General features: G+C 47.4%; 2 protein-coding genes and 1 pseudogene across 7 annotated transcripts in view; 2 read left to right on the forward strand and 1 right to left on the reverse strand.

Moving 5' to 3' along the window:
* Positions 1-24,305, reverse strand: part of IFGGA1 (interferon-inducible GTPase 1) — a 51,945-nt gene that overhangs the window by 18,555 nt on the left and 9,085 nt on the right. For 2 of the 6 annotated variants that reach the window (XM_051843536.2, XM_070076327.1), the window contains exon 2: positions 8,296-8,389. The exons of the other annotated variants lie outside the window; for them this stretch is intronic. The gene's annotated coding sequence lies outside the window, so the exon portion shown is untranslated. The remainder of the gene's footprint in view (positions 1-8,295; positions 8,390-24,305) is intronic. 6 annotated transcript variants of the gene reach the window in all.
* Positions 5,477-11,508, forward strand: IRGM (immunity related GTPase M). Its single transcript, XM_051843544.2, has 2 exons — positions 5,477-5,778; positions 8,797-11,508. The coding sequence occupies exon 2, from the start codon at positions 8,808-8,810 to the stop codon at positions 10,068-10,070; it is 1,263 nt and encodes a 420-aa protein (XP_051699504.2). The 5' UTR covers positions 5,477-5,778; positions 8,797-8,807; the 3' UTR covers positions 10,071-11,508.
* Positions 14,214-15,223, forward strand: LOC138850191 (large ribosomal subunit protein uL30-like; annotated as a pseudogene).

Below are 24,305 nucleotides of genomic sequence, written 5' to 3' on the forward strand. Positions count from 1 at the left end.
AGACAGAGAGAAAGGTCTATCCTTTTTCCGTTGGTTCACCCCCCAAAGGGCCGCTATGCCCAGTGCGCTGCACCAATCCGATGCAAGGAGCCAGTTGCTTCCTGCTGATATCCCATGTGGGTACAGGGCCCAAGCATTTGAGCCATCCTCCACTGCCTTCCCGGGCCACAGCAGAGAGCTGGACTGGAAGAGGAGCAGCCTGGACAGAATCCAGTGCCCCGACCAGGAGTAGAACCTGGAGTGTCGGCGCCGCAGGCAGAGATTTGCCTAATGAGCCAGGGCGCCTGCCCGTCTTCTCTTTTTGCAGACAAGGGTATGGCCTTTCCCACCTCACCCTGGTTAAGGTCCTGGATGAGAGTCTTTTGTATCATTCCAAGGAACAACAGACATAACGGACACAGTACTATCTCTGCCTGCCACACACAGCCGTATCTCTGTCTGCGTTTTCTACCTGTCTGTGTCATGCTATGGGAGCCTCAAGTCCAAGAGTGCTCACAGATAACACTAATTCCAAAGAAAGTTGCGTGGAAGTCTGCTTGGCAGAGGCACTAACTTACCTTTGCTTGCAGGAGAGACCAAGGGCGGTGGGCCAGTTGGGTAAGTGATCCACCCCGGAGGGCCTCAGTCCACAGCTCAGGAGTAAACAGGCACAATTGGTGTGTGCTCAGAAGAGCTGTGCGTGTTCTGATCCTTTGCAAGCCACAGCTGTGAGAGGCATGCTCTGGCCTCACCTCCTGACCCTACTGAAGGTGTTTCCCCTAGAGGGGAACAGGGTTTGGGCTCCACAAAAGCAGGGTGCAGAACAAGCTGCCAGTTCCAGCCATCTATCCTGCCTTAGACAAGTTGTGATCATGTTGCCATGCCCGATTCCCCCAGTTGTACAGCTGGAGAAGGCAAGCAGCACGGGTGCAGCTCCCTGCTCACACTGCTGAGGGCACTCACCATGATACCACCGCCTCTATGCTCCGGGCTGCAAGTCACCCTGGGCAAATGGGCTCCTTGGGCTTGAAGACAGCTCTGAAGCACAAAGACTGCTGTGAGGACACAGGGCTCAGTAGAAGTGACTGGCCAGGGCACAGCCTCTCTCTGTCTATCTCTGTCTCACCCTGAGTCTGTCTGTTTCTCAGTCTTGCTTTCCACTCTTCCTTAAGAAGCTGGGTAATGGCAAACCCCAGCAGAGGCAGCTCTGTGATGCCAGGATCTACCCAGAGCATAGAGCCCCCTTCCCGAGTGTGCTCCCTGCTGTGTGCCACAGGCTTCTGAGCTCAATGGCAGGGAGTTCTGTGGATCTGTGCTTGGGCGTCTCTGTGGGAGAAATATTTGCGTATTGCCATGGATGTTCAGGCAACGTCAGTAACAGGCTTAGGTGAAAAGTGCAAAAGGGTCAATGACCGAGCAGCTGGATGGAGGCACAGCCGCCACGCACTGGATGGGGAGCAACCCTTGTCTCTGGTCATCCCCTCTTCCTCCTCCTCTTCCTCCTGCTGAGAGCTAGATGCACAGAGAGTGGCTCTTGTGCTCCTGGGCGGGCCGGCCCGGTGCTGGAGCTGCACAAGGAACACTGCATCCTGCGTCCCTGAGTGGCCAACCTCTGGAACTGGGCAGTCATCACAGACCGTGAATCAGGAAAGCCCTCAGGCATTCTCACGTACCCACCTCTGCACTGTCCCTCCTCCTCCTCCTTCACACATCCCCAGTGAAACCAAGCCTCATTTTAAGGGTGACTCTCAGACACAAAGGGAAGGAGTGCCAGGACCTCAGAGCTCTGCCCAGAGACTCCTCTTCCACCAGACAGATGCCCCCCTCCCTGTGCCTGAGTAGTCCTGGTCATGGTCTGGCCATAAGTAGGGCACCAGTTGTCCCTATGTCACACTGCTCAGCAATGTGCTGCCTTCCCATGTGGCCTTGTCCAGCTCTGGCCTCTGCCCTACAGTCTTTGCAGGAGCATCACTCTGATGGGTGGATGCTGCTTCTGCTGTGGCAACTGTTTACTGCTGACACGAAGGGGAGAAGGGCTCATGAAACCGTGAGCTGCCTTGCTCCAGCTGAGTGGGGCCCAGTGACGGCAAGAGACTGGGGATTCTCATCAGAGAGAAACCTGCATGGGATCTAGACATCAAAGGGCAGATTAGAGGTGTCCGTAGTGGTGTCCCACAGCCCCCAAGTTATCCTAAACTGAGGTCTGGCTGTGTGGCCATTTGGGGGGTGGGGTGACCCAGTGGGTGGAGGATCTCTCCCTCTGCCTCTGCCCCTCTGCTACTTTGCCTTTCAAATAAATCCACTGAGTCCTGACACAGAGATGATGTCTCCAATCTGACTGGTGGGGAAGGGAGCTTCACACCTGATTGGTCCCCTCCGTTCTGAGTGTATGGAGGAGAAAGGCCCCGTTTGGCTGTGAAAGGGTGTGAGGGCGCTGGAGGCTACGGGGAGTGGGGGGAGGCAGGGGGAACTATTCATGAACAAGACAAGGACAGCTAAAGCAGACCTGTGTTCTCCTCTTCCCCACACAGCGGCTCTTTCCGGGAACACGAAAGTGAAGGGCTCTAACTGCAGCTCAGGTTCCATGTGGAAACGCAGGGCAGGGCGTGCACGCAGGGCAGGAAGCCAAGCTGGCCGGCCTGGCTCTCAGCCCGGGAGGGTTCCTGTGCACAGATCACTGATGCGCCCAGGTCTGTAGGAAGCTCAGCTGTTTTGGGGGTGGTGGACAGGATTCTGGGGTCACTGAAGTGCCAGTGAGAGTGCATCTTCCCCTGCCCAACTCACCACGGGGGTCGTCCCCCGACCCCAGCCCTGCCGGCCTGCGGGCTGCTCAGCCTCCCCCTCCTCCCACTAACCTCCTTTTCCCTGAGGAGCCTGCGGTGAGAGGGAGTGGAGGGCGTAGCCGAATCTGCCCTGGAAACACTGACAGCAGCTCGCGTGCCTTCTCCCCGCCTGCCCCACATCGCTGCTCCCCAACGGCTGGCTCGCATAGGACCAGGTTCCTCAGTTCTCTGGCCACGCTCAGGGAACATCCTCCCTCCTGCTCACGCCCAGGTGACAGGAAGTCCTGAGCAACAAGCCTCAGACCCTCCTCAGACTGCATTCTCCACAGACCCTCCCCTGAGGGAGCAGTCCGCAGCAGGGACAAGGGAAGAGTGGCCTCTGGCCTCTTCTTCCTCCATGTCCTCTGCTCTCTGGGACCCTTACAGGGGCGTGGGTGGGAGAGGGTGGTGGCAGGCGAGAGGAGAGGCAGCTGGGGGTGGCAGGAAAAGTCTCATTTGTGTAGCACAGCTGCCGTGTGGCCTCACTGGCCTCTGGGGTGGAAAGGCCATTCTGCTGCCCAGGGTCTGGTGTGGGGGGCCCAGGGGCTCCCTCCCACATCCCCTTTGGGACTGGAAAAGCCCCCAGACCAGGGCCTTTTACAGCCTCCTAGGTCCCTGCAAGAGGGGGGCAGCCCCAGTCCTGTTGCACTTACCAGGTCTGGCCCTGGGACCTCTGTCCTGTGCACTGTGGGCCTTGGTGACAGCACAGCCCCACACTAAATTTTTCTTTTCCTTTATTTTCCCTGTTCTTTTCTCCACACTATTTAAAATGCTCCTTGCTGTCCTGTTTCCTAATCAGAGCCTGATCTGTTTCTGACCCGGGCCAGAAGTCAACAGATACAACGCCGATTTCACCATCTCTTGGCTGCTTGTGTGGTTTTCATCACTGTCTCAGCTCTGCTGACCTCCACAAGCACACAAGCACACAAGCAGACAAGCACACGCTGTCATTCTGCGCAGGTCTCACAGCACCTTGCTCTGGGAAGCCCCTCCCTGACTTCACACACCCTGGAGGGCTTTGCCCAGTGTCCCAAGTTTAAGACGAGGGTAGGAGAATCACTGAGGTTTATCTGCTGTCCAGGGTCACACAGCAAGTCCTGAATGCTTGAGACTAAACCTTGACTTTCTCTACGTTGCCGGCTGTCTTAGAGCTTGGATTGCTACCGTGAGAAACTTCCTCTGGAACTGTGGCACAGCGAGTAAAGCCACTGCCTGCAGTGCTGGAATCCCACAAGGGCGCCTGTTCAAGTCCTGGATGCTCACTTCCCATCCAGCTCTCTGCCATAGCTTTAGAAAGCAGTAGACAATGGCCTAAGTGTTTGGGCCCCTGCACCTTTTATGGGAGACCCAGAAGAAGCTCCTGTTCTTGGCTTCAGATTGTCCCATCTCTGGCTGTCACGGCCATCTGGGGGGTAAACTAGAGGATGAAAGACCTCTCTCTCACTGCCTCTCTGTAACTCTACCTTCCAAATAAATAAATAAACAAATCTTTAAAAAATTCCTCTGGAATCCTTACTTAATGTATACTAAGCTGATCTTCTGTATATTAAGATAATCGAAAATGAATCTTGATGTGAATGGAAGGGGAGAGGGAGTGGGAAAGGGGAGGGTAGTGGGTGGGAGGGACGGTATGTGGGGGAAGCCATTGTAATCCATAAGTCGTACTTTGGAAATTTATATTCATTAAATAAAAGTTAAAAAAAAATTCCTCTGGGTAACTAAAAACAAGAGAAACTTACTGCTCACAGTTGTGCAGACGGGCAAGTCCAAGATCAACTCCAGGAGATGCAGCATCTGCCGAGGACTGCTCTGCTGCATAGATGGAGCCTGGGTGTGCCCTCACAGGCAGAGGTGCACAGGGCTCCCCAGCCTTCCATGAGGCCTCTTATACCACTCACAGGAACAAGCCTGCATGACTCATTCAGTCTCCAAAGGCTCCACCCCTAAATGTATTGCCCTAGTGATTTGGGTTCACTATACTCAGAGCACGTGGCCCCACCAGGACACATCCACGATGTGATGATGCTGAGCAAACAGCACAGCTGTGGTGCCTGTGGTTTCTGGGTCTGTCATCCAGTACAGACCCAGATGTGGAAAGTGCTGTGGTCAGTGGTCAGGAGCAAGACAGTGGGCTAGGCAGGTATTTGTTGGTGGGGAGGAGGTCACGGGGACTTGAAGCAATGTGCACGGTCTACAGAGTTAGGAGGACAGGACAATTGAGCACCCTGTGACCAGTACCCACAACAGACCAGGGAGGAACTTGAAAGGGGGTTGTGCTGGGTGTAAATGTTAGACCTGGGCAGAGGCAAGGCAGCCAAGGGGACAACTTTCAATGTGTCTCAACTCACCTGCAGCCCAGGCCTCACTGGGAGTAGAATGTTGACAGTCACACAGGACTCAGTGCCAACACACAAGGACATGGACGTAGGGTGAGGAGGCAGCCAGGGGCCCCTTATCAGGCAGGCCCTGGGACAGTGCTTCTGCACAGGCAGCAGGAATCCCAAGGGGGCCTCTCCTCCCATCTGGGCCAAGGTCAGAGCTGCTCCACTTTCCGGACCTTAGTATCCTGGCACCTTCAGGCAGGAGAAAGCGAAAGCATTTCTGCTTCTGTTCTTCTAGGCACAGACTCACTTCCAGACACAGAAACTGAAAACTGCCCTCACATGATCTCCCTCTCCCAGGTGGGGGCACAGCTGGGGGAGGACTTTCATATACCAGGAGGGGAGGGTGAGAGCCGCCAAGCCTCTTAAACCTCACAGTCTGGCCTCTGCTTCAGGTCATTCTCTGCTCTTCCTAGCACAATCCCCATCTCTCACTTCCATCTTTCTGGAGCCAACTGGGCCTGGAATGAAGTTTTGAACCATCTCAGCAGGAACTGCCTCTGTGCAGAAGGGCTGTGACCCCCTCCCCAGGGAGCAGGTGAAGTAGCAGGAGTGCCCTGTGCCCCCAGATCACAGACACTCTGTTCCAGCTACTGGTAAGTGAGAGAGCTCTCAGGATGGAGAACTGGCTGTGAACCGGGCTTCTCTGCTACACTGGGAGGTGAAGCCCTGACACCAAGCATAAGGAAGCTCTGGGGTCTGGCTTGTTTCATGTCATTGATGGATCCAGAGCTGGTCTCTGTGACAATGGTCAGGACCTGAGTACAACCTTCTCAGATCCCTGTGCAGCTCCAAATCCTACTAAGCCAGGGGACACAAAAACGAGGGAGAGAGGAAAGGAGGGAGGGAGAGAGAGAGGGAAAGAGAGATGAAGCGCACCTCGGTTACCTAGATGCCCCTGGCATTAGGAGTTTTCTCAGAGGGATGAATTTGGACAAAGGTAGGATATGCCACTCATATTCCTCAGAGGCTATTTCCGAATCTCTGGATGTTCAACGTGAGATCAGGATCATCAGAGGCAATGGCCGGGTTAGCCTAGACTAGTCCATCAGTCGGTTCACCCGCTGGCCACCTTGCCCAGAAATAAATATCTGGTGGGGGTGGGGGTGGGTGAGGGTCCAGAGGTTAGGCAGCCTCTTGCCTTTTCAATTTCTCAAAACTGAAACGTTTGTTTGCAGTGGAGAATCCTGTCCTTAACACACAGGTCTTTTGCGGATGACGTTAAGGAGCATCTGTGTGCTTGTGTGTTTCTGTGTGGGTGTGCACATGCCTGTATCATGCACATGTAGATGCTGCAGGCTGAGGGGTTGGGAGGGGCTAAGGCTGCCTCCATGGGGCTCAACATTGGTGGACAGGTAAGCAGATGGATTGGGAGACGCTGGCTCAGTTCACAGACATGGTCACAGAAAACGTCTGGAAATGTACAGTTATCCTTTGGTATCCATGTAGAAGTGGTTCCGCAGACTCCTACCCTGCACAGACACCAAAATCAGCACAAGTCCATTTTACGATATGGTGTAGTATTTGCATATATTCTGTACACAAGCTACCTTGCACTTAATGTTACTAAATTTAAAATTATTTAAAAATTTAAATGGCTCATACTTTAAATAACCTCTAAGTTACTTATGATACTTAATATAGTACAAATCCTAAGTAAATAGTTCTTATAGTGTCTTGTTTAGGGAACAATGATAAGAATCTGTACTTGTTGATAGAAGACACAACCATTGTACACACAGAGTGTGAGTGTCACCAAAACTGGACTTGTGTGGATGTGACCCCATGAATGAGTTGTGTGTGTGGGTAAGTAATCACGTGGAAATGTGAGTGAGCATGTAAGTGTATGTAGAAAGCAGGACGGAGTGTGTGTGTGTGTAGCTTGAGTATGTTATGGAGTGTGAACATGTACCTGTGTGAGGGAGTGTGTGCATGTGACAGTGTACTGTGTGTGCCAATGGTGAGTGAGTGTATATGGAGAAGTGAGTGAAAATGATTTGGCATGGGCACAATTGTGTTTCAGTGTGCACAGGGAGTGCGAGGGGATTTCCAGAGTTGTATGTTTGTGTATTTGAACTCAGTTTGTGAAATGGTCTCACTGTTTAGAAGTAAAATCACCTTATTTTTTTAAGCTTCTTTAACTTATTTGAGAAGCAGAAATGCAGAGAAAGAGAGATTTCTCTTTATTTGGTTCATTCTCTAAATGCCTGCCACAGCTGGAGCTGGGCCAGACTGAAGCCAGAAGCCCAGGAAGTCAATCCGGGTCTCCCACCGTGGGTGGCAGGGACCCAAGTACACGCGACATCACCTGCTGCCCCCCGGGTGTGCAAGCAGGAAGATGGAATCAAGAGCAGGGCTGGGACTAGGACCCAGGCACTCTGGCATGAAATGCAAGTATCCCAAACACTATCTTAACCATTAGGCAAATCCTCGGCACCTCGTGTTTTTTTAAATCAGTCTGCAAACCTGGATCCATGGGAAAACTGGTAGAGCTAGGTTTTATTTATTTATTTATTTTGGACAGGTAGAGTTACAGTGAGAGAGAAGAAGCAGAGAGAAAGGTCTTCCTTCCGTTGGTTCATCCCCCAAAGGGCTGCTACAGCCGGTGGGCTGCGCTGATCCCAAGCCAGTAGCCAGGTGCTTCCTCCTGGTCTACCATGTGGGTGCAGGGCCCAAGCACTTGGGCCATGCTCCACTGCCCTCCCAGGCCACAGCAGAGAGCTGGACTGGAAGAGGAGCAACTGGGACAGAACTGATGCCCCAATCGGGACTAGAACCCGGAGTGCTGGCGCCGCAGGTGGAGGATTAGCCTAGTGAGCCGTGGCACCAACCTTTATTTTTTTTTTCCCCCCCCACAGGCAGAGTTAGACAGTGAGAGAGAGAGACAGAGAGAAAGAAGAGCTAGGTTTTGAGGATACAATGATGGTCAATTGTTTAGGCAGTGCCTTGAAGAAGAGCAGGACTCTAGGAAGATTCCCTCCCTCCCTCCTTGTCTTCCTTCCTCCCTCGCTCTCTCCTTCCCTTCCTCTGTATGAAAATCTAATGCAAGCTCATGGAAGGGCAAAAGAAGGCAGCTGCCTTATTGATACTGCAGCGTTTCAGCTTGTGCTCACCTGCCCGGTGAGGAGGTCAAGTGTTAGAAGCAGAGCCGGACCACAGTTTCATACAGGCAATGGGAACTGGCTGCTTTGTGTTCTCTGGTGCCACCTACAGGAGAGAAATATATAGGTGACTATTGCCTGAAAGAGCAACTGAAAATTATGAAGGAGCACGCTTATCACACTAGGACAGAGTAAAAGTGTAAAAGACCAAAGGAACTCTCTCATGGGACTTTTTGGGAAAGCAGGGTCCTCTGCTCCCCAAGTCTTCTTCCAACCACGGTGCTACTATGGAGGCACAGCCAGCCTCCAGCATTCCACGAGGACCCTGTCCTTCACATTCACATGGAGAAACATGCACACTGCCTGAGTGAGCACTTGTTGCTGGCTTTGTTTGCAATCCAATGTCTTTGCCATGGTCTTTGTTGGCAGATAAACCCTGAGCTTGGGGATGCTAAGTCAGGTGATCCTACTGCCCTGTTGTGCTCCTCATTCTCACTGGTTCTATTTCTGCAGGTTACACCAATATGGCGGAGTTCTCGCGGTCCCCTCCCACTCTACTGTCTGCATCCTTGACCTCGGTTATGTCACATCAGGACTGGGGTGTTTTATCCAAGGATGAGGCTGTGAAGATTGAGAAAGACTTAGAAGATGGGAACTTGCTGAAGGTGGTCTCTGACATGAGGCGGCCTCTGGAGCTGGTGTCCCAGATGCCAGTCAACATCGCGGTGACAGGAGAATCTGGCAATGGCATGTCCACCTTCATCAATGCGCTTCGCGAGATAGGACACGAGGAGGAGGCCTCAGCACCCACGGGGGTGGTCACAACTACCGAAACCCGGGCCGCCTATTCATCCCCCATGTTTCCAAAGGCTGTGCTGTGGGACCTGCCTGGCACAGGGGTGGCTACTGATACCTTGCAGGAGTATCATGTGGCAATGCAGTTCAGCCAGTACGACCTCTTCATCATCATCGCGTCCCAGCAGTTCAGCATGAATCACGTGATGCTCACCAAAACCATCGCGGACATGGGAAAGAAGTTCTACATTGTCTGGACCAAGCTGGACCTGGACCTCAGCTCAAGCACCCTCCCAGGGTGTGAGCTACAGCAGGCCATCAAAAACCACATCTTGAGAAGTCTCCAGAAGCAGCGAGTGTGCGAACCCCCCATATTCCTGGTTTCCAGCCTTAAACCTTCTTCACACGACTTCCCAGGTCTCAGAGACACATTGCAAACGGGCTTGTCCCAAGTCAGATGCGATGGCCCTCTTCAACACCTCATGCATGCCTGCGAGAAGATCATCAGCCACATAGAAGCCTCCATGCAGCAGAAAATTACTCTACAACCTCTGCAAGGCTTCCTGGGCTTCTGGTATGCAGATGACTTGGCCGAGTGTCTGGAAGCCTACCGATCAGTGTTTGGTGTAAACGGTGAAGCTCTCAGGGGGTATGAGCAGAGCAAGAGGAGCACACTCACAGACTACACGAGCGTCATGAGGTCCCAAGATGTGCAGTGTGTCCGCTGGAGGGACTGGAAACTCTGGGCCATGACCTTTGTAGTCACGAAGATGTTCTTCTTCTGTCTTAGCTTGTGCCCAGGCTTACGCACCTGTGTCATTCCATACTTTAGACAGATGAAACATAGACGCTGCCTCAAGATAGTTGCCGAGGAAACAAAGACAGTCCTGGGTAAAATGCTGAGAGACTCTGTCATGCCTTGCAACACTCAGTGTGGGAAAAAGCTTCCAGCAGATCCAGCAGACTCTCTCTCAGGTGGCCCTAAGAACTGAGGGGTGGGGGCGTCCTCTTCTCACTGCCCCTAGCTGATAGATTTAGATGAATATTTTCTTCTGTGTTTCAGTGTTACAAATTCCTTAAGAATCGTGATGGGGGCCTGCGCCATGGCATGGCAGGGAAAGCCACTGTCGGCAGCACTGTCATCCCATTTGGGTGCTGATTTGAGACCCGGCTGCTCCATGTTCAATCCAGCTCCCTAATAATGTACCTGGGAAAGCAGCAGAAGATGTCCCAAGTGCTTGAGCCCCTGCACCCACGTGGGAGGCCTGAGGAAGCTCCTGGTTCTTGGCTTCAGTCTGGCCCAGCCCTTGCCATTGCGGCCATTTGGGGAGTGAACCAGCTGATGGAAGATTCTCTCTCTCTCTCTCTCTCTCTTTCTGCCTCCCCCTTGCAGTAACTCTGCCTTTCAAACAAATAAGTAAGTCTTAAAAATGATGCATGATGAAAAAATGATGCATGATGAAAAGCACTCATCTCGCTAGCACAAACCATAATGTGCCATTTCTCCGGGGAGGAATTCTGTTGTTGTGCATGAAAGCATTAAGTCAGGTTCTCAGAACCACAGATTGAAATTGTGCCTTCCACTGCAAAGTGCCCTGCATGTCCAAACCAGTGTCTTTCCCACCTCTGACGTCATTAAAGCTGGCATCATTCCTCTTCATAAACCTTGTCATTCTCGCATTTCTTTGTCTCTCTTACTTACAGGACCTAGTGGGTCACCCCTGGTGCAGAAGGGCTGGTCATAGTTTTAGGGGGCTGATGGATACTGTGGTTGAATCTGCTCTTTGAACCCAGCTTAGCTTGCTGCTCCAGAGGCCATTGACCTGCACAGCATTCTCCACCAAGTGCCCTCAATGATCAGTGTTTTTTTTTTTAAAGATTTATTATTTATTTTTTCAAAGATTTACTTACTTATTCAAAAGGCAGAGTTACAGAAAGAGAGAAGCAGAGACAGAGAGAAAGGTGTTCCATCTGCTGGTTCACTCCCCAAATGGACACAACAACCAGATTGGGGTAATCTGAAGTCAGGAGCAAGAAACTTCTTCTAGGTCTCCACGAGGGTGCAGGGCCAAGCTCTTGGCCCATCTCCACTGCTCTCCCTGGTGCACCAGCACAGAGCCAGACCAGAAGTGGAGCATCTGGGACTCGAACAGGCACCAACTTGGGATGCCAGTACTGCAGGCTGAGGCTTCGTCCCTCTGTCCCAGCACTGGCCGCACTCATGATCCTGGGAAAGCAGTGTACTTGGCCCTGCCATCCACATGGGAAACCTGGATGGCATCCCCAGGCTCCCAGTGTCAGCGTTGCCCAGCCTTGGTTGTTGCAGACGTCTGATGACTAGACCAGCTGTTAGAAGATCTCTCTGTCTCTTTCTCTCTCTGTAACTCTGCCTTTCAAATATATGAATAAACCAACCAACCAACCAATCAATCTCTTCTTAAAAAAAGTGAGTATCAGCGATTACTGTCAGGGTCCTGGCAGGAGGCTCAGCACAACCTCAGCCTGGGTTGTTCCAGGATACTTTAACGAGGAGGACATTTTCAAAGCTGTGGGCAGGATGCCCACAAGACAACCTGTTGACCTCCATGGCAAGCCATGGGTGCTGTGGTTGTCTTCAGGCGAGAACAGGCAAGTGGAGAGGCAGGTTACTTGAGTCTGAAGACAGGGTCCAGAGAGAGAGGGCTACCTGATGTATTTGGTTGAAGGCAGATCTAAGAGGGGACAGTGCCCGGCACCTGGGATACACTGTGCAAAAGCTACCAGGTGAGACTTAAAATACAGACAGGACAGAGGCCTGAGGAGCAGAGAGAGGGACCCATGCCATTGTTTCAGGTGGGAAATGCTCTGAGGAGAGAGACAGATCAGTGATGTAGTCTGTAACTTAGAGTCTGGCTCCTTTCTACTCCTGGGAAGGGAGAGGTATGCCAGATTCCGAAGCCAGAGAGCATTCCCTCCTGAAAGTTCTCTCAGTAGGCTCTTGGCCAATTTTCCCAGGGCTTTCTTGCCATACAGGCTGACGAGATCCAGGCTATGCAGAGTTCAGTAAAGGCAACACTGCAGGGAGCTGATGCGGTCTGAGCCTCATTTCCACACCTGTGCTGATCAAACAACACATTTGCCAATGTTAGAATGCAGAAAAAGGAGTGCATCATTTCAGCAGTTTACATTTTGTTAGAAACAGCTAAGCAGAAATGACAGCAAGCTAAAAGTGAACTCCCGGTCCAGTTTCTTGCTTTTTTTCATTAAGTTTTAGTAACTGTTTTCGAAGTTTGTATTTACTTAGTTGGAAGTGAGGAGGGATGGAGAGGCGAAGAGGAGGAGTGGGAGAGAGGGGGAGAGGAGGAGAGGGGGAGGGAGAGGAAAGAGTGCACAATTTCATTCACTGAGTCACTGCCCAAATATTTGCAACAGCCAGGGCTGGGCCCAGGCAATGCAAAGTCTGGAGCCTGTATCTCAGTCCAGATTGCCAATGTGGCTAGCAGGAACCCAAGTCCTTAAATCATCGCCTGCTGTCTCCCAGGACATGCAGTAGCAGGAGGCTGGGTCAGAAGCAGAGGAGGGACTTGACCTCAGGCCTCCCAAGTGGTGGCTTAACCTGCTGCGCCACACTGCCTACTCTCCTACCTGGTTTGGTGTTAAGTATCATCTCCTATTTGGGTTTATATTTGACTTATCATCTTTTGTAGCGATAACAACAATATGTGAGGGAACTTGAAAAAGTTCATGAAAAATGGAATTCAGAAATTTTGGTGCAAAAGTTTCAAAATCCATGCAGAGTTTCTCCCATGAACTTTCTGAAGACCATCCATAGAGAAAGATGACAGTAATAACAAAAATGAGTATTGTTTACTACTTAGAAATAAAGTATCACACACTGAGAAACAGCTGAACTACTTGTCCAAATCCACTGCCAGCAGGCATCAGAATCAAGGTGTGATTGCGGCTAAAACTGATATTGGATCACTTATGATGCTGGAGCATACTGAGACAGGCAGACAACGAAGATCTCACACGTGACTCATAGGTCTACCTCTGCTTGGGGAGACACAGATGTGTAGCAAAAGAAGGTCCAGTATTTGTCATGCAAAATGTATCTGAATTAAGCCTGAAATTTAAAACAAAAAGGGCACAGGAGGCACTATAATCTGTTGCCTGGTCGTTACAGCTGCTTGGAGAGAGGATCTCCTTGGTTATACAGCCATCTCAGTGGAGGACCACAGAGGGCTCTCAGCTGAGCAACGCTATTTCCCTGTGGTTCTCCCAAGAAAAACTATTTGCAAGCATTTTGCCAAATAAGTGACGATGGTTTCTTTTGTGGAATTAGATAGAGTTACAATAAAATCAAGAATGCAAATTTAATGTTAAAAGCAAATATCTCTAATTTTTATTTATGAAATTTGGGAGCTGCAAGGTCAATATTGTAACTTTGGGCTCATCAAGAAAAAGTCATGCAGCCGGTGCTGTGGTGTAGCAGGTAAAGCCGCTGCCTGCAGTGCTGGCATCCTGTATGGGTGGCACTTTGAGAACTGGATACTCCATTTCCAATCCAGCTCTCTGCTATGGCCTGGGAAAGCAGTGGAGGATGATCTAAGTCCATGAGGCACAGCACTTGCATGGGAGACCCAGAAGAAGCTCCTGGCTCCTGGGTTTGGATCAGCACATCTCTGGTCATTTCAGCCATCTGGGGAGTGAACCAGTGGCTAGAAGGTTCTCTCTCTCTCTCTCTCTCTCTCTCTCTCTCTCTCTGCCTCTCTGTAACTGTGTCTTTCAAATAAAGAAATAAATCTTTAAAAAAAGAAAGAAAGGTAGAAAGGTAGAAAGGTAGGTAGGTAGGTAGGTAGAAAGAAAGGAAGAAAGGAAGAAAGGAAGAAAGGAAGAAAGGAAGAAAGGAAGAAAGGAAGAAAGGAAGAAAGGAAGAAAGAAAGAAAGAAAGAAAGAAAGAAAGAAAGAAAGAAAGAAAGAAAGAGTCATGATCACAAAGTAGTCTAATCTCCATCTGAAGGCCCATCTGCTAATAACATCAGCTTGGGCACTAGTATTTTCAACAAATGGATTTGGCTGAGACATTAACATTCAGTCCATTGTAGTGAGAGAGGCTTGCATTGTCAAAAAAAGAAAATTATGAAACAAACAGCTAAGCTTCAAGTAATTAGAATTACTTAATTACTAAGCTTCAAGTAATTAGAAAAAAATCTAAGACTAAAGTTAGCAGGAAGAAGGGAAAAACAAAGATTAAACAGAAACAAGCGATGTGGCCTCTTTTCCTGCTGGCAGCATGGAGGGTGTCGAAGAGGAGAAGGTTCCTGCTGTGCCAGAAATCCTCATTAAACTGGAGGAAATTCACAGAGCTGAAGATCAAGCACTGAGAAAGAAGTGTGCCCAAAGAAGCTTCGAAAGGCAAGGAGGAAGCTCACCACTGAAAAAGCTAAGCCCCTCACAAGGAATACAGGTGGAGGTACAAAACTGACATCTGGAGAGTGAGGATGGCGAGAAAAGCCGGCGACTGCTATGCACCTGCAGGACCCAAACTGGCACTTATCCTCAGGATCAGAAGTCTCAGTGGTGTGAGCCCCGAGTCAGAAAGGTGCTGTAGCTCCTTTGCCTCTGCCAGGTCTCCAGAGGCACCTTTGTTGAGCTCAGTAAAATATGAGTTAACACGCTGAGGACTACGGACCCATCTACTGCACGGGGTACCTGAATCTGAAGTCAGTAGAGAACTTAGAAGTGTGCTCTGGCAAAATCAGGAAGAAGTGAACTGCCTTGACAGATAGCTCTGGGACTGCCCCTCATCCTGTGAATGCAACATTGTCTGCATGGAGGATCTGACTGGTGAGATCCATACTGCTGGAGAACAACACTGCCAGGAAGCAAATAACTTCCTGTGGTCCTTCAAATTATCTTCTCCACGAGGTAGGATGAGGAAAAGGACCACCCACTTTGTAGAGGGTGGAGATGCTGGCAACAGAGAAGACCAGGTTAACAAGCTTATTAGAAGGATGGACTAAGGTGTCTCCTATAAGATTTTTGTAAACTGCGCCGGCGCCGCGGCTCTCTAGGCTAATCCTCCGCCTAGCGGCGCTGGCACACCGGGTTCTAGTCCCGGTTGGGGCGCCGGATTCTGTCCCGGTTGCCCCTCTTTCAGGCCAGCTCTCTGCTGTGGCCAGGGAGTGCAGTGAAGGATGGCCCAGGTGCTTGGGCCCTGCACCCCATGGGAGACCAGGAAAAGCACCTGGCTCCTGGCTCCTGCCATCGGATCAGCGCGGTGCGCCGGCCGCAGCGCGCCAGCCGCGGCGGCCATTGGAGGGTGAACCAACGGCAAAGGAAGACCTTTCTCTCTGTCTCTCTCTCTCACTGTCCACTCTGCCTGTCAAAAAATAAAATAAAAAAAAAAAAGATTTTTGTAATCCGGTCAGGTAATAAACAGCAACTCCTCTCAAACAGAAATGTGCAGTTGTACTGGTGAAATCTGTTAGCCTGCCTCTGCCTTTCCATCACCATTATGGCAAACCTTTTTGTGTGATAAAATGAAAGCAAATGAACCATGCAAAGCCAGGGTCTAGTCTGTATGCTGTGAAAATCATCTCATGATATGTACGTGTTTTCTCCATGAAAAAAGAAATCGTACTGTTTCACCTTCAACTGCACTATGAGTCAAAGTGGACTGATTCTAAGAAAACCTGTCTCAGAAGCTTCTGTACATAATCTGCAGGGAAGGTAATAAAAGTCCCATTTGCCAAGAAAGAAATGTAGCTGCTGAAATTCCATCTCAGGCTTTGGTTGGTCTGTAAACAATCGCGTACATGTGTTGTTTTCCTTTCCCCTTTCCATTTTTTGTTTCTGACTTGTATATTTTGCCACATTTAGGTGAGCTATAACATACTATGAATGTTATGGTGGGAGAATGAGGTTTGTGCACAAAAACACATGTTATTTTGAAGCATCTTAAAACACTCGCAGGGCAACTACTGAATAAAAACTTGAACTAGGAGGTCTCTTTATTTTATAAATAACATTCCCTTTTTAAAAATCTATCATATACCTTTGCCAGTGACCTAGAAATTCTGAAGTACTTAGGATAACACGAAGTACTCACAATGAAAGCAAAATTTGTGTGGTTCTCCATTAACTGAGCCATGGCTCAAACATATTGGGAAATTAATCCTCCACAAGTCATTAATTAGTTTTTAATATTTGAAAACTGCCAGACAAATATATTTAGGATTTTCTTTACATTTTTATTACTGGTCTTTTAAGCTCTTTCTCTGGATTACTGAGTTTCTATAGGGTCAGTAAGTTCTGGAGAAGAAATCAAGAAGAAACTTGTTTATAAAGTCAAGTTACAAATGTTTATGAATGTATCATGATTTGTCAGAAAACTGTTAACTTAGTCCACTGTTGCGACAACGTAAATATGTGGTACCTGAGTCTCTAAGTGGAAAAAAAAAGAAATAAATGATGTATAGAGACTAGAGAAACAATAGAAAACATCAGGGAAACAGATCTGAGTCTTGGATAAAGTAACAAAATCAACAAGTCTTTATCTAGACTAAAAAAAGAGAGGATGAAAACTCAAATAATGAAATCAGAAGAATGACAAGATTTTACAGCTTATTACAGAAAATAAAGAGAAAAGAAACCACAAGGAACAATAAACACCAACAGATTAGATTACCTGGAAGAAATGATAAATTCCTAGAAATATACAACTCAGGAAGTAGAATCAAGAGTATAGAAAACTGGCTGGCGCCGCGGCTCACTAGGCTAATCCTCCGCCTTGCGGCGCCAGCACACCAGGTTCTAGTCCCAGTCGGGGCACTGGATTCTGTCCCAGTTGCCCCTTTTCCAGGCCAGCTCTCTGCTGTGGCCAGGGAGTGCAGTGGAGGATGGCCCAAGTGCTTGGGCCCTGCACCCCATGGGAGACCAGGAGAAGCACCTGGCTCCTGCCATCGGATCAGCGCGGTGAGCTGGCCACAGCGCGCCAGCCGCAGCGGCCATTGGAGGGTGAACCAACGGCAAAAGGAAGACCTTTCTCTCTGTCTCTCTCTCTCACTGTCCACTCTGCCTGTCAAAAAAAAAAAAAAAAGAATGTAGAAAACCGAACACTGAAGAATGTGTAAGGGGGCTGAATGTGTCATTCCACAATGTGCAAGTATTAGTCTGTTTTCTATAATGAAATACCCAAGGGTTTGGGTATTTATGAATACTTTATGAAGAAGACCGGCTTATTTGGTTCAGTTTTGGAGGTATAAATTCCAAACAGCATGGTTCTGGCCCTTGCGAGGGCCCCTTGGCTGCATCTCATCATGGCAGATGGCATCATGGTAGCAGAATGTGTGTGTGAGAAAGATACATTGTAAGACAAAAAGCCAGGAAACAATTCAGGGATCAGGCTCACATCTGGTGTTTTTGGTTTTTGTTTGTTTGTTTGTTTGTTTTTTGATAGGCAGAGTGGACAGTGAGAGAGAGACAGAGAGAAAGGTCTTCCTTTTGCCGTTGGTTCACCCTCCAATGGCCGCCGCGGCCGGCGCACTGCGCCCATCCGAAGCCGGGAGCCAGGTGCTTCTCCTGGTCTCTCATGTGGGTGCAGAGCCCAAGGACTTGGGCCATCCTCCACTGCACTCCCGGGCCACAGCAGAGAGCTGGACTGGAAGAGGGGCAACCGGGACAGAATCCGGCGCCCTGACCGGGACTAGAACCTGGTGTGCTGGTGCCGCAGGCAGAAGATTAGCCTAGTGAGCCGCGACGCTGCCTCACATCTGGTTTTAAGATTTTTACTTTATTTTTTCAAAAGGCAGATTTACAGGGGCCCATGCTGTTGGTGCAGTGGATAAAGCCACAGCCTGTGGCCCTGGCATCCGATATGGGCACTGGTTGAGGTCCTATTGTGGCCATTTAGGGAGTGAACCAGCAGATGGAACATTTCTCTGTTTCTCTACCCAACCCCCCTTCATAACTCTGACTTTCAAATAAATAAATAAAAATCTTAAAAGATGAAAGAAAGCATACAATCATTCAGCTACAAAAGGCAGAGTTACAGAGACAGATCTTCCTATCGCTTTTTCACTTACCAAATGGCCTCAAAATGGAAAGGGCTGGGCCAGGCTGAAGCCAGGAGCTACAAGTTTCATCTGGGTCTCCCACGTGGATGCAGGGGCCCAAGGACTTGGGCTATCTCCGCTGCTCTTCCAGGCACATTAGCAGGGAGCTGGATTGGAAGTGGAACAGCCACTTTAACTGGTGCCCCCATGGGATGGCATCGCAGGTGGCAGCTTAACCTGTTAAGTCACGATGCTGGCCCCCAGGCTCACACCTTTCTAACAACCCTCTCATAAGAACCAGCTCAGGATCCCATGAAAACTACCTCAATCCTTTCCAAGGACAGTATTCCCCAAGACCTAAGGACCTCCTCTGGGCCCTACATATTAAAGGTTCTACATCTCTCTGAACACTGAGGACCACACTTCCAACACATGAAGCTTTTGGTGACAGACTACATCCAAACATAGCAATATATGTGAATCACAACATCACACTGTACACAATAATTATGTACATTATCATCTGTTTATTCAGAACATAAGAATTTTATAAAATCCTAGAATTAGATGGCTTCATGGGTAATTTCTACCAAATAAAGAAGAATTAATGATATATCCTTCTCAAACTCTTCCAAAATATTGAAAATGGGGTACCTTTCCTAACTCATTTAAGGAGTCCAGCATTACTGATTATACAACCAGAAAAAAAACACTAAAATATATGAAAACTTGTGGCCAACATCCCTTATGAACACATATGCGAACATCTTCTGTAAAATAACAGCAAACCAACTTGAGCACCTCATTAAAAGAATGACACACCATGGTTGGAACATTTAATCCTTGACACCCAAGAACATTTCAATAACTGAAAATTAATTAATGCAATCTATTACACCAACAGAATGCAGGATGAAACTAACTGGACCAAACTGATAAAGCATTTGACATAGTTCAACATACATTCATGTCAAAAACGCTGAATAAAATAGGTCTAAAAGAACCTTATTTCAGCACAACAAAAGTTATTTGTAAAAAGCCCACAGCTATCATTATAACCAATTGGAGAAAGGCTAAAATCTTCCTCTGACATCCTATACAAAGCAAGAGGACCCATTCTTATCACTTCTATTCATTACAGTACTAAAAGAAAAGTCCTAGCCAGAACTATTAGACAAAAAAAAAAAAAAAAAAGGAAGAAAGAGCACCCAATTCAATTAAAAAGGAAGAAATTGCCTCACTTGCAGAGGACATGCTCATTTTAAGATTTATATTCATTATTTGTTTATGCAATAGGCAGAGAGATGGAGACAGAGAGAGAGGGAGCTGCCATCCTCTATTTCACTCTCCAAATGTCACAATGACCAGGGGTTAGTCAGGCTGAAGCTGGGAACTGGGAAACCAGTCCAGACCTCACTGGGTGAAGCCTGGAATCCAACTACTTCCACCATCACTGCTGCCTCCCAGTGTCTTCACTGGCAGGTAGCTGGATTCTGGAGCTCAAGCTGGGGATTGAATGCAGGTACTCTGATGTCTGACACAGGTGTTTTAACTGGCATCAGAACTGCTAAGCTAAATGCCCCATCCCCACGATAGGATCTTACACATGAAAACTCTAAAGACCACATAAAACTGTATTAGAATCCATAAATGAAATAAAAAGATTTAAGATACAAAATTAACATATAAAAAGCAGTAGCTGGAGGCCACTGGCAGAGCAATTAGGCAGAAGAAAGAAATGGAAGGCATATACAGGAAAGGAAGTAGTGAAATTGTTGCTGCTTACTGGTAACATCATGCACAGATCATCCTAAAAACTGCACAAAAACTCTGCTAGAAATAATAAGCAAACACAGCAAAGTTTCAGCATATGAAATCAGCACACAAAACTCAGTGGAATTCTTATGTACTAACAACAAACTATCTGAAAAAGAATCAAGAAAACAATGCCATTCACATTAGGTACAAAAATACTTAGGAATAAATATAACCAAAGCAGTGAAAGCTCTGTGCACTGAAAATGATAAAACCTTGAAAGAAATGGAAGACAGGCTGGCACTGTGGTGTAACTGGTTAAGTTGCCACCTGCAACACTAGTATCTGGAGTTCTGGCTGCTTCACTTCCAATCCAGCTTCCTGCTAATAATTTGGGAAAAGCAGTAGAAAGATGGCCCAAGTGTTTGGGCTCCTGCTTCACGTTTGAGTGGCCCAAATGAAGCTCTTGGCTTCAGCCTGGCCCAGCCCTGGCCACTATAATATCAAAGAACATATTTTAAAATTAATACTTCGGATTCTTGTCTCAAGCTTAAAGAAGCATCCTAAGCTTAGATATAAAAATCCTAAGCTTAGACAGGCAACATGGTAAGGTTTAGAATTTATCTGGGGAAGAGAAAAATTCACAGGAACAAGAGGGATTTATTTGAGGGAGAGGGGATTCAGAAAGGTGAACTGAAAGTTCCATATCAGGCAGAGAGCAGATCAGGGCCCATGTGCAAGAGTTCATAGGTTAGAACTGTGTAGAGAAAACTGTGCGGGCAAGAATGACCTCAAAATACCACAGCTCGCAGGCCCAGGAAGATCCATACCTTTTATTTTGCTTCCAAAAGGAGAGTAGTTATGTTGTCTGATCAACAGGTTGGCCTGTGTAGTGGGGATCAGGTAGGGGTGGGCAGGAGATACGCAGAAGGTGGGGTGGGGTGTGATCTACAGCTCATAAGCCTAATCCTATCTCCTTGATTAATACTATATCAATTGCATCCATTTAGGGAGTGAACCAGTGAATGATTCTCTCTCTCTGTAACTCTGCTTTTCAAGAAATAAAACAAATCTTTAAAAAAATGAAAGTAATGGAATAAGACACAAATAAATGAAAAAATATTTCCTGTTTCTGGACTGAATGAATTAATTATTAAAATACTATCCAAAGAATACTCAATGTAGTCATTCTCCAAATGCCAATGTCATTTTCACAGAAATAGAAAAAACAATTTCAAAATTGATATAAAAGCAACCAAAGCAGTCTTGAGTACAAAGTATATAGCTGAAGGTATCACATTACCTGGTGTCCAACTATATTACCAAGCTAGAGAAATTAAAACAACACAAGACTAGCATAAAAATGGAAACAGTAGCCATTGGAACAGAATGGAGAGGCAAGAAATGAACCTATGCATTTAGGCTCACATGATTATTGGAAAGGGCACTAGGAGGGGCCAGCACTGTGGTGCAGCAGTAAAGTGCTGGCTGTAGCGCCAGCATCCAATTTGGGTGCTGGTTCAAGTCCTGGCTGCTCCGCCTCCAATCCAGCTCCCTGCTAATGGCTTGCAGAAAGCAGTGTAAGATTTTTGGGTTCCTGCTATAAATGTAGGAGACCCAGATGAAGTTCCTGACTTTGGTCTGTCCCAGCACTGGCCTTTATAGCCTCTGGGAAATGAGCCAGCTGATGGAAGATCTCCCTTTCTGTCTCTCTGTAACTCTTTGAAAATAAATAAATCTTAAGAAAAAAAAATTTTTTTAAAAAAAAAAAAAGGTGCTAGGAACACACAATGGGGAAGGATCAATTTCTTCTAAACAAACATTGCAGAAACAGAAGAATGAAATGTATTTATTTATTTGAAAGATGAGAGAGAGAGACCTGTCATCCACTGGGTCACTCCTCAAATGGCTCCAACAGCCAGGGCTAGACCAGGCTGAAAACAGGAGTCAGTCCTTGGTCCATCTTCCACTGCCTTTCCACATACATTAGCAGGGAACTAGATGGGAAGCAGAGTAGCAGGGACTCGAACTGGCACTCTGAAACGAGATGCTGGCATCACAAGCAATGGCAGCGTAACTTGATCAGCCACAATACTGGCCATTGCAAGTTTCTTTCTGGTAGTCTTAGGATCATTGAGTTACAAGAACAATGACTGCAAAAGGGAAAGTGCAGCACCTAGAAAGCATTTGAGAATTCAAATAATTCACGTGTTGGCTTGGATTAGGGAAGTAGCACTAGTGTCAAAAAAGTTGGGTTGCATCTGTTTACTCTGCATGATTATTCATTTTATTCCTTATCACTGTCTATGAGTATGTACTCATTTGTTGCTCCTTTGTAGGTGAAGCCATATAAAGAGTAGGGATGTTCAACGGCATGATCACGAGAGAATATAATTCTGATGGACAGCAACTCATTGCCTAGCTCCCATGGTAATCATCCCAATAGCATGACAGTTCCAAAATACAGCTTTGTAAACCAGAATGTCCTCACTCTCCAGAAGCCCGTCCTATCACATCTGAAAAGGAGGATGAGCGAGTCCCTGAGAGGCGACATCGTTCTCAGCAGTTTTTCTCTGACCCCTACTCAGATCTTCATCACTGCTGTCACTCACCTGAGCATTCAGAGTGAAAGGTGAGGAAGGCTTAGAATAATGCATTTCCTTTTTTCCAGATTTCTCCCTTGCTCCTCCTGAATTGTATCCATCTCTGCAAGGAAATACATTGCTTTTGCTTATTAAATATTTGGTCTATTGAAGCCAGCCTATCCTATAGTCATTGATATGACAATATTATGTATATAGGTGCATGCCCTTACAAAATGGTGCAACTGTTTCTTTGAGGGTTCAAGGATCACCAAAAATAGGTGTCATGGAACTAATGTTACATTTCGTACCCAGGCTAGAGCTTATCACCACAATGCCATAGTCCAAAGTCCTCACCCTACTGCCAAGCCAGTTCTTGTTTTCTCTTCTGCTTCCCATCAACTTATTTTTCTATTTTTTATTTTGGTTCACTTATTTCACATTGTAGAGTTTCCCATTTCTCTACTACTTTTGTTTGTTTGCTATGGTTTGGATATGGGTTGAGTTTGTCTCTCAAGGGTGTGTATGCTGGGAGCTTGATCCTCAGTGTGACAGTGTTAAGAGGTGGGGTCTTGTAGGTCAGAGGTCCTCAGTTCACTGGGAGTGTGCTCTCAGAAGGGAATAAGGGAGTTCTCATGGGGCCACTGAGTTTGTTCTTGTGAGAGGACTGTTACATAGGGAAAGCCTGGCTACCTTTCAGACTCTTTGTGTCCCTGCCTAGAGATGTGATATTTCTCTATCTCTGTCTTCCTCTCTTCCTCTCTCCCTCTATCTCATCATCCCCTGCCATTGTAGTACCTTCCTCATGATGTGAAGCAGTCAGGGGGGTCATCATGGGAACAGGTGCCACGCTGTTTGGACTTTCAGCCTCCAAACCTGAGAGCTAAATGAACCTTTTCTCATTAAAAGTTCTCAGGTATTTAATTATAGTAACAAAAATAGACTAATACAGTGCTGTTGGTATTTTCGAAAGATTAAGCATTCCTAACATGAAAATATCATAACACCCTCTGAAATAAAAAATGTTTTAAACACTGGCATGGTGCTACAAGTGGAAAATTCCATGCCTAATCTCATATGATAGGTCACAGACAAAACATAAGTACACTAAAATGCTGTACAAAACCATTTTGGCCTACGTGTACATGAAAAATAAGTCGAATTTGTCTTTAGGCTTGGGTCCCATCCAAGGCTGGCTCATCATGTATATGCAAATATTCCCAAATCCAAAACCTGAAACCCTCTTGATCCCCAACATTTTGGATAAAGGAAACTCAACTTGTGTCACAATTTCTTTTAAAAATGTTTCGTGGTGTGTGATGTTGCCAAAATGAGAACTGTCAAAGGTTCTAATCAGAAAGGAAATGAATCATGTGGATAACTTTTATAACACACTGTTAAGGATAGCATGTTTGTTTACCCAAAATATTCTAATGGGATATTAGGAGGTGGGGCTTTTGGAAATTAATAAGGGTTAAATTGGGTGATGAGAATGAGGCCCTTATGATGGAACTGATGCCCTTATAAAATGGAGCAGAAAAGAGAATCTGTGAACCCATGATGTAGGAAGGCTATGTAAGGACAGAGCTAGGAAGAATGCCTTCCCCAAGTAAGTACCTGGCCATGCTGCACCCAGGTCTCCCACTTCCAGTCTCTAAAAGAGTGACAGATACATTTATGTTGTGCGATACATCTAATATATGGTATTATAGCAGCCTGAACTAATAAACCATCACTTACCAATGAGTCATTTCCCCTTCATCTTGTGTCTCTTACAGTCTTTCTATCCCAGGTATTGTTTATTGTATTCCATTTTGAGAAAATAAAGTGTTGGAATAGGGAATGGATAAGG

This window comes from Oryctolagus cuniculus, chromosome 6, assembly GCF_964237555.1.
Source record: "Oryctolagus cuniculus chromosome 6, mOryCun1.1, whole genome shotgun sequence".
Taxonomy (NCBI): domain Eukaryota; kingdom Metazoa; phylum Chordata; class Mammalia; order Lagomorpha; family Leporidae; genus Oryctolagus; species Oryctolagus cuniculus.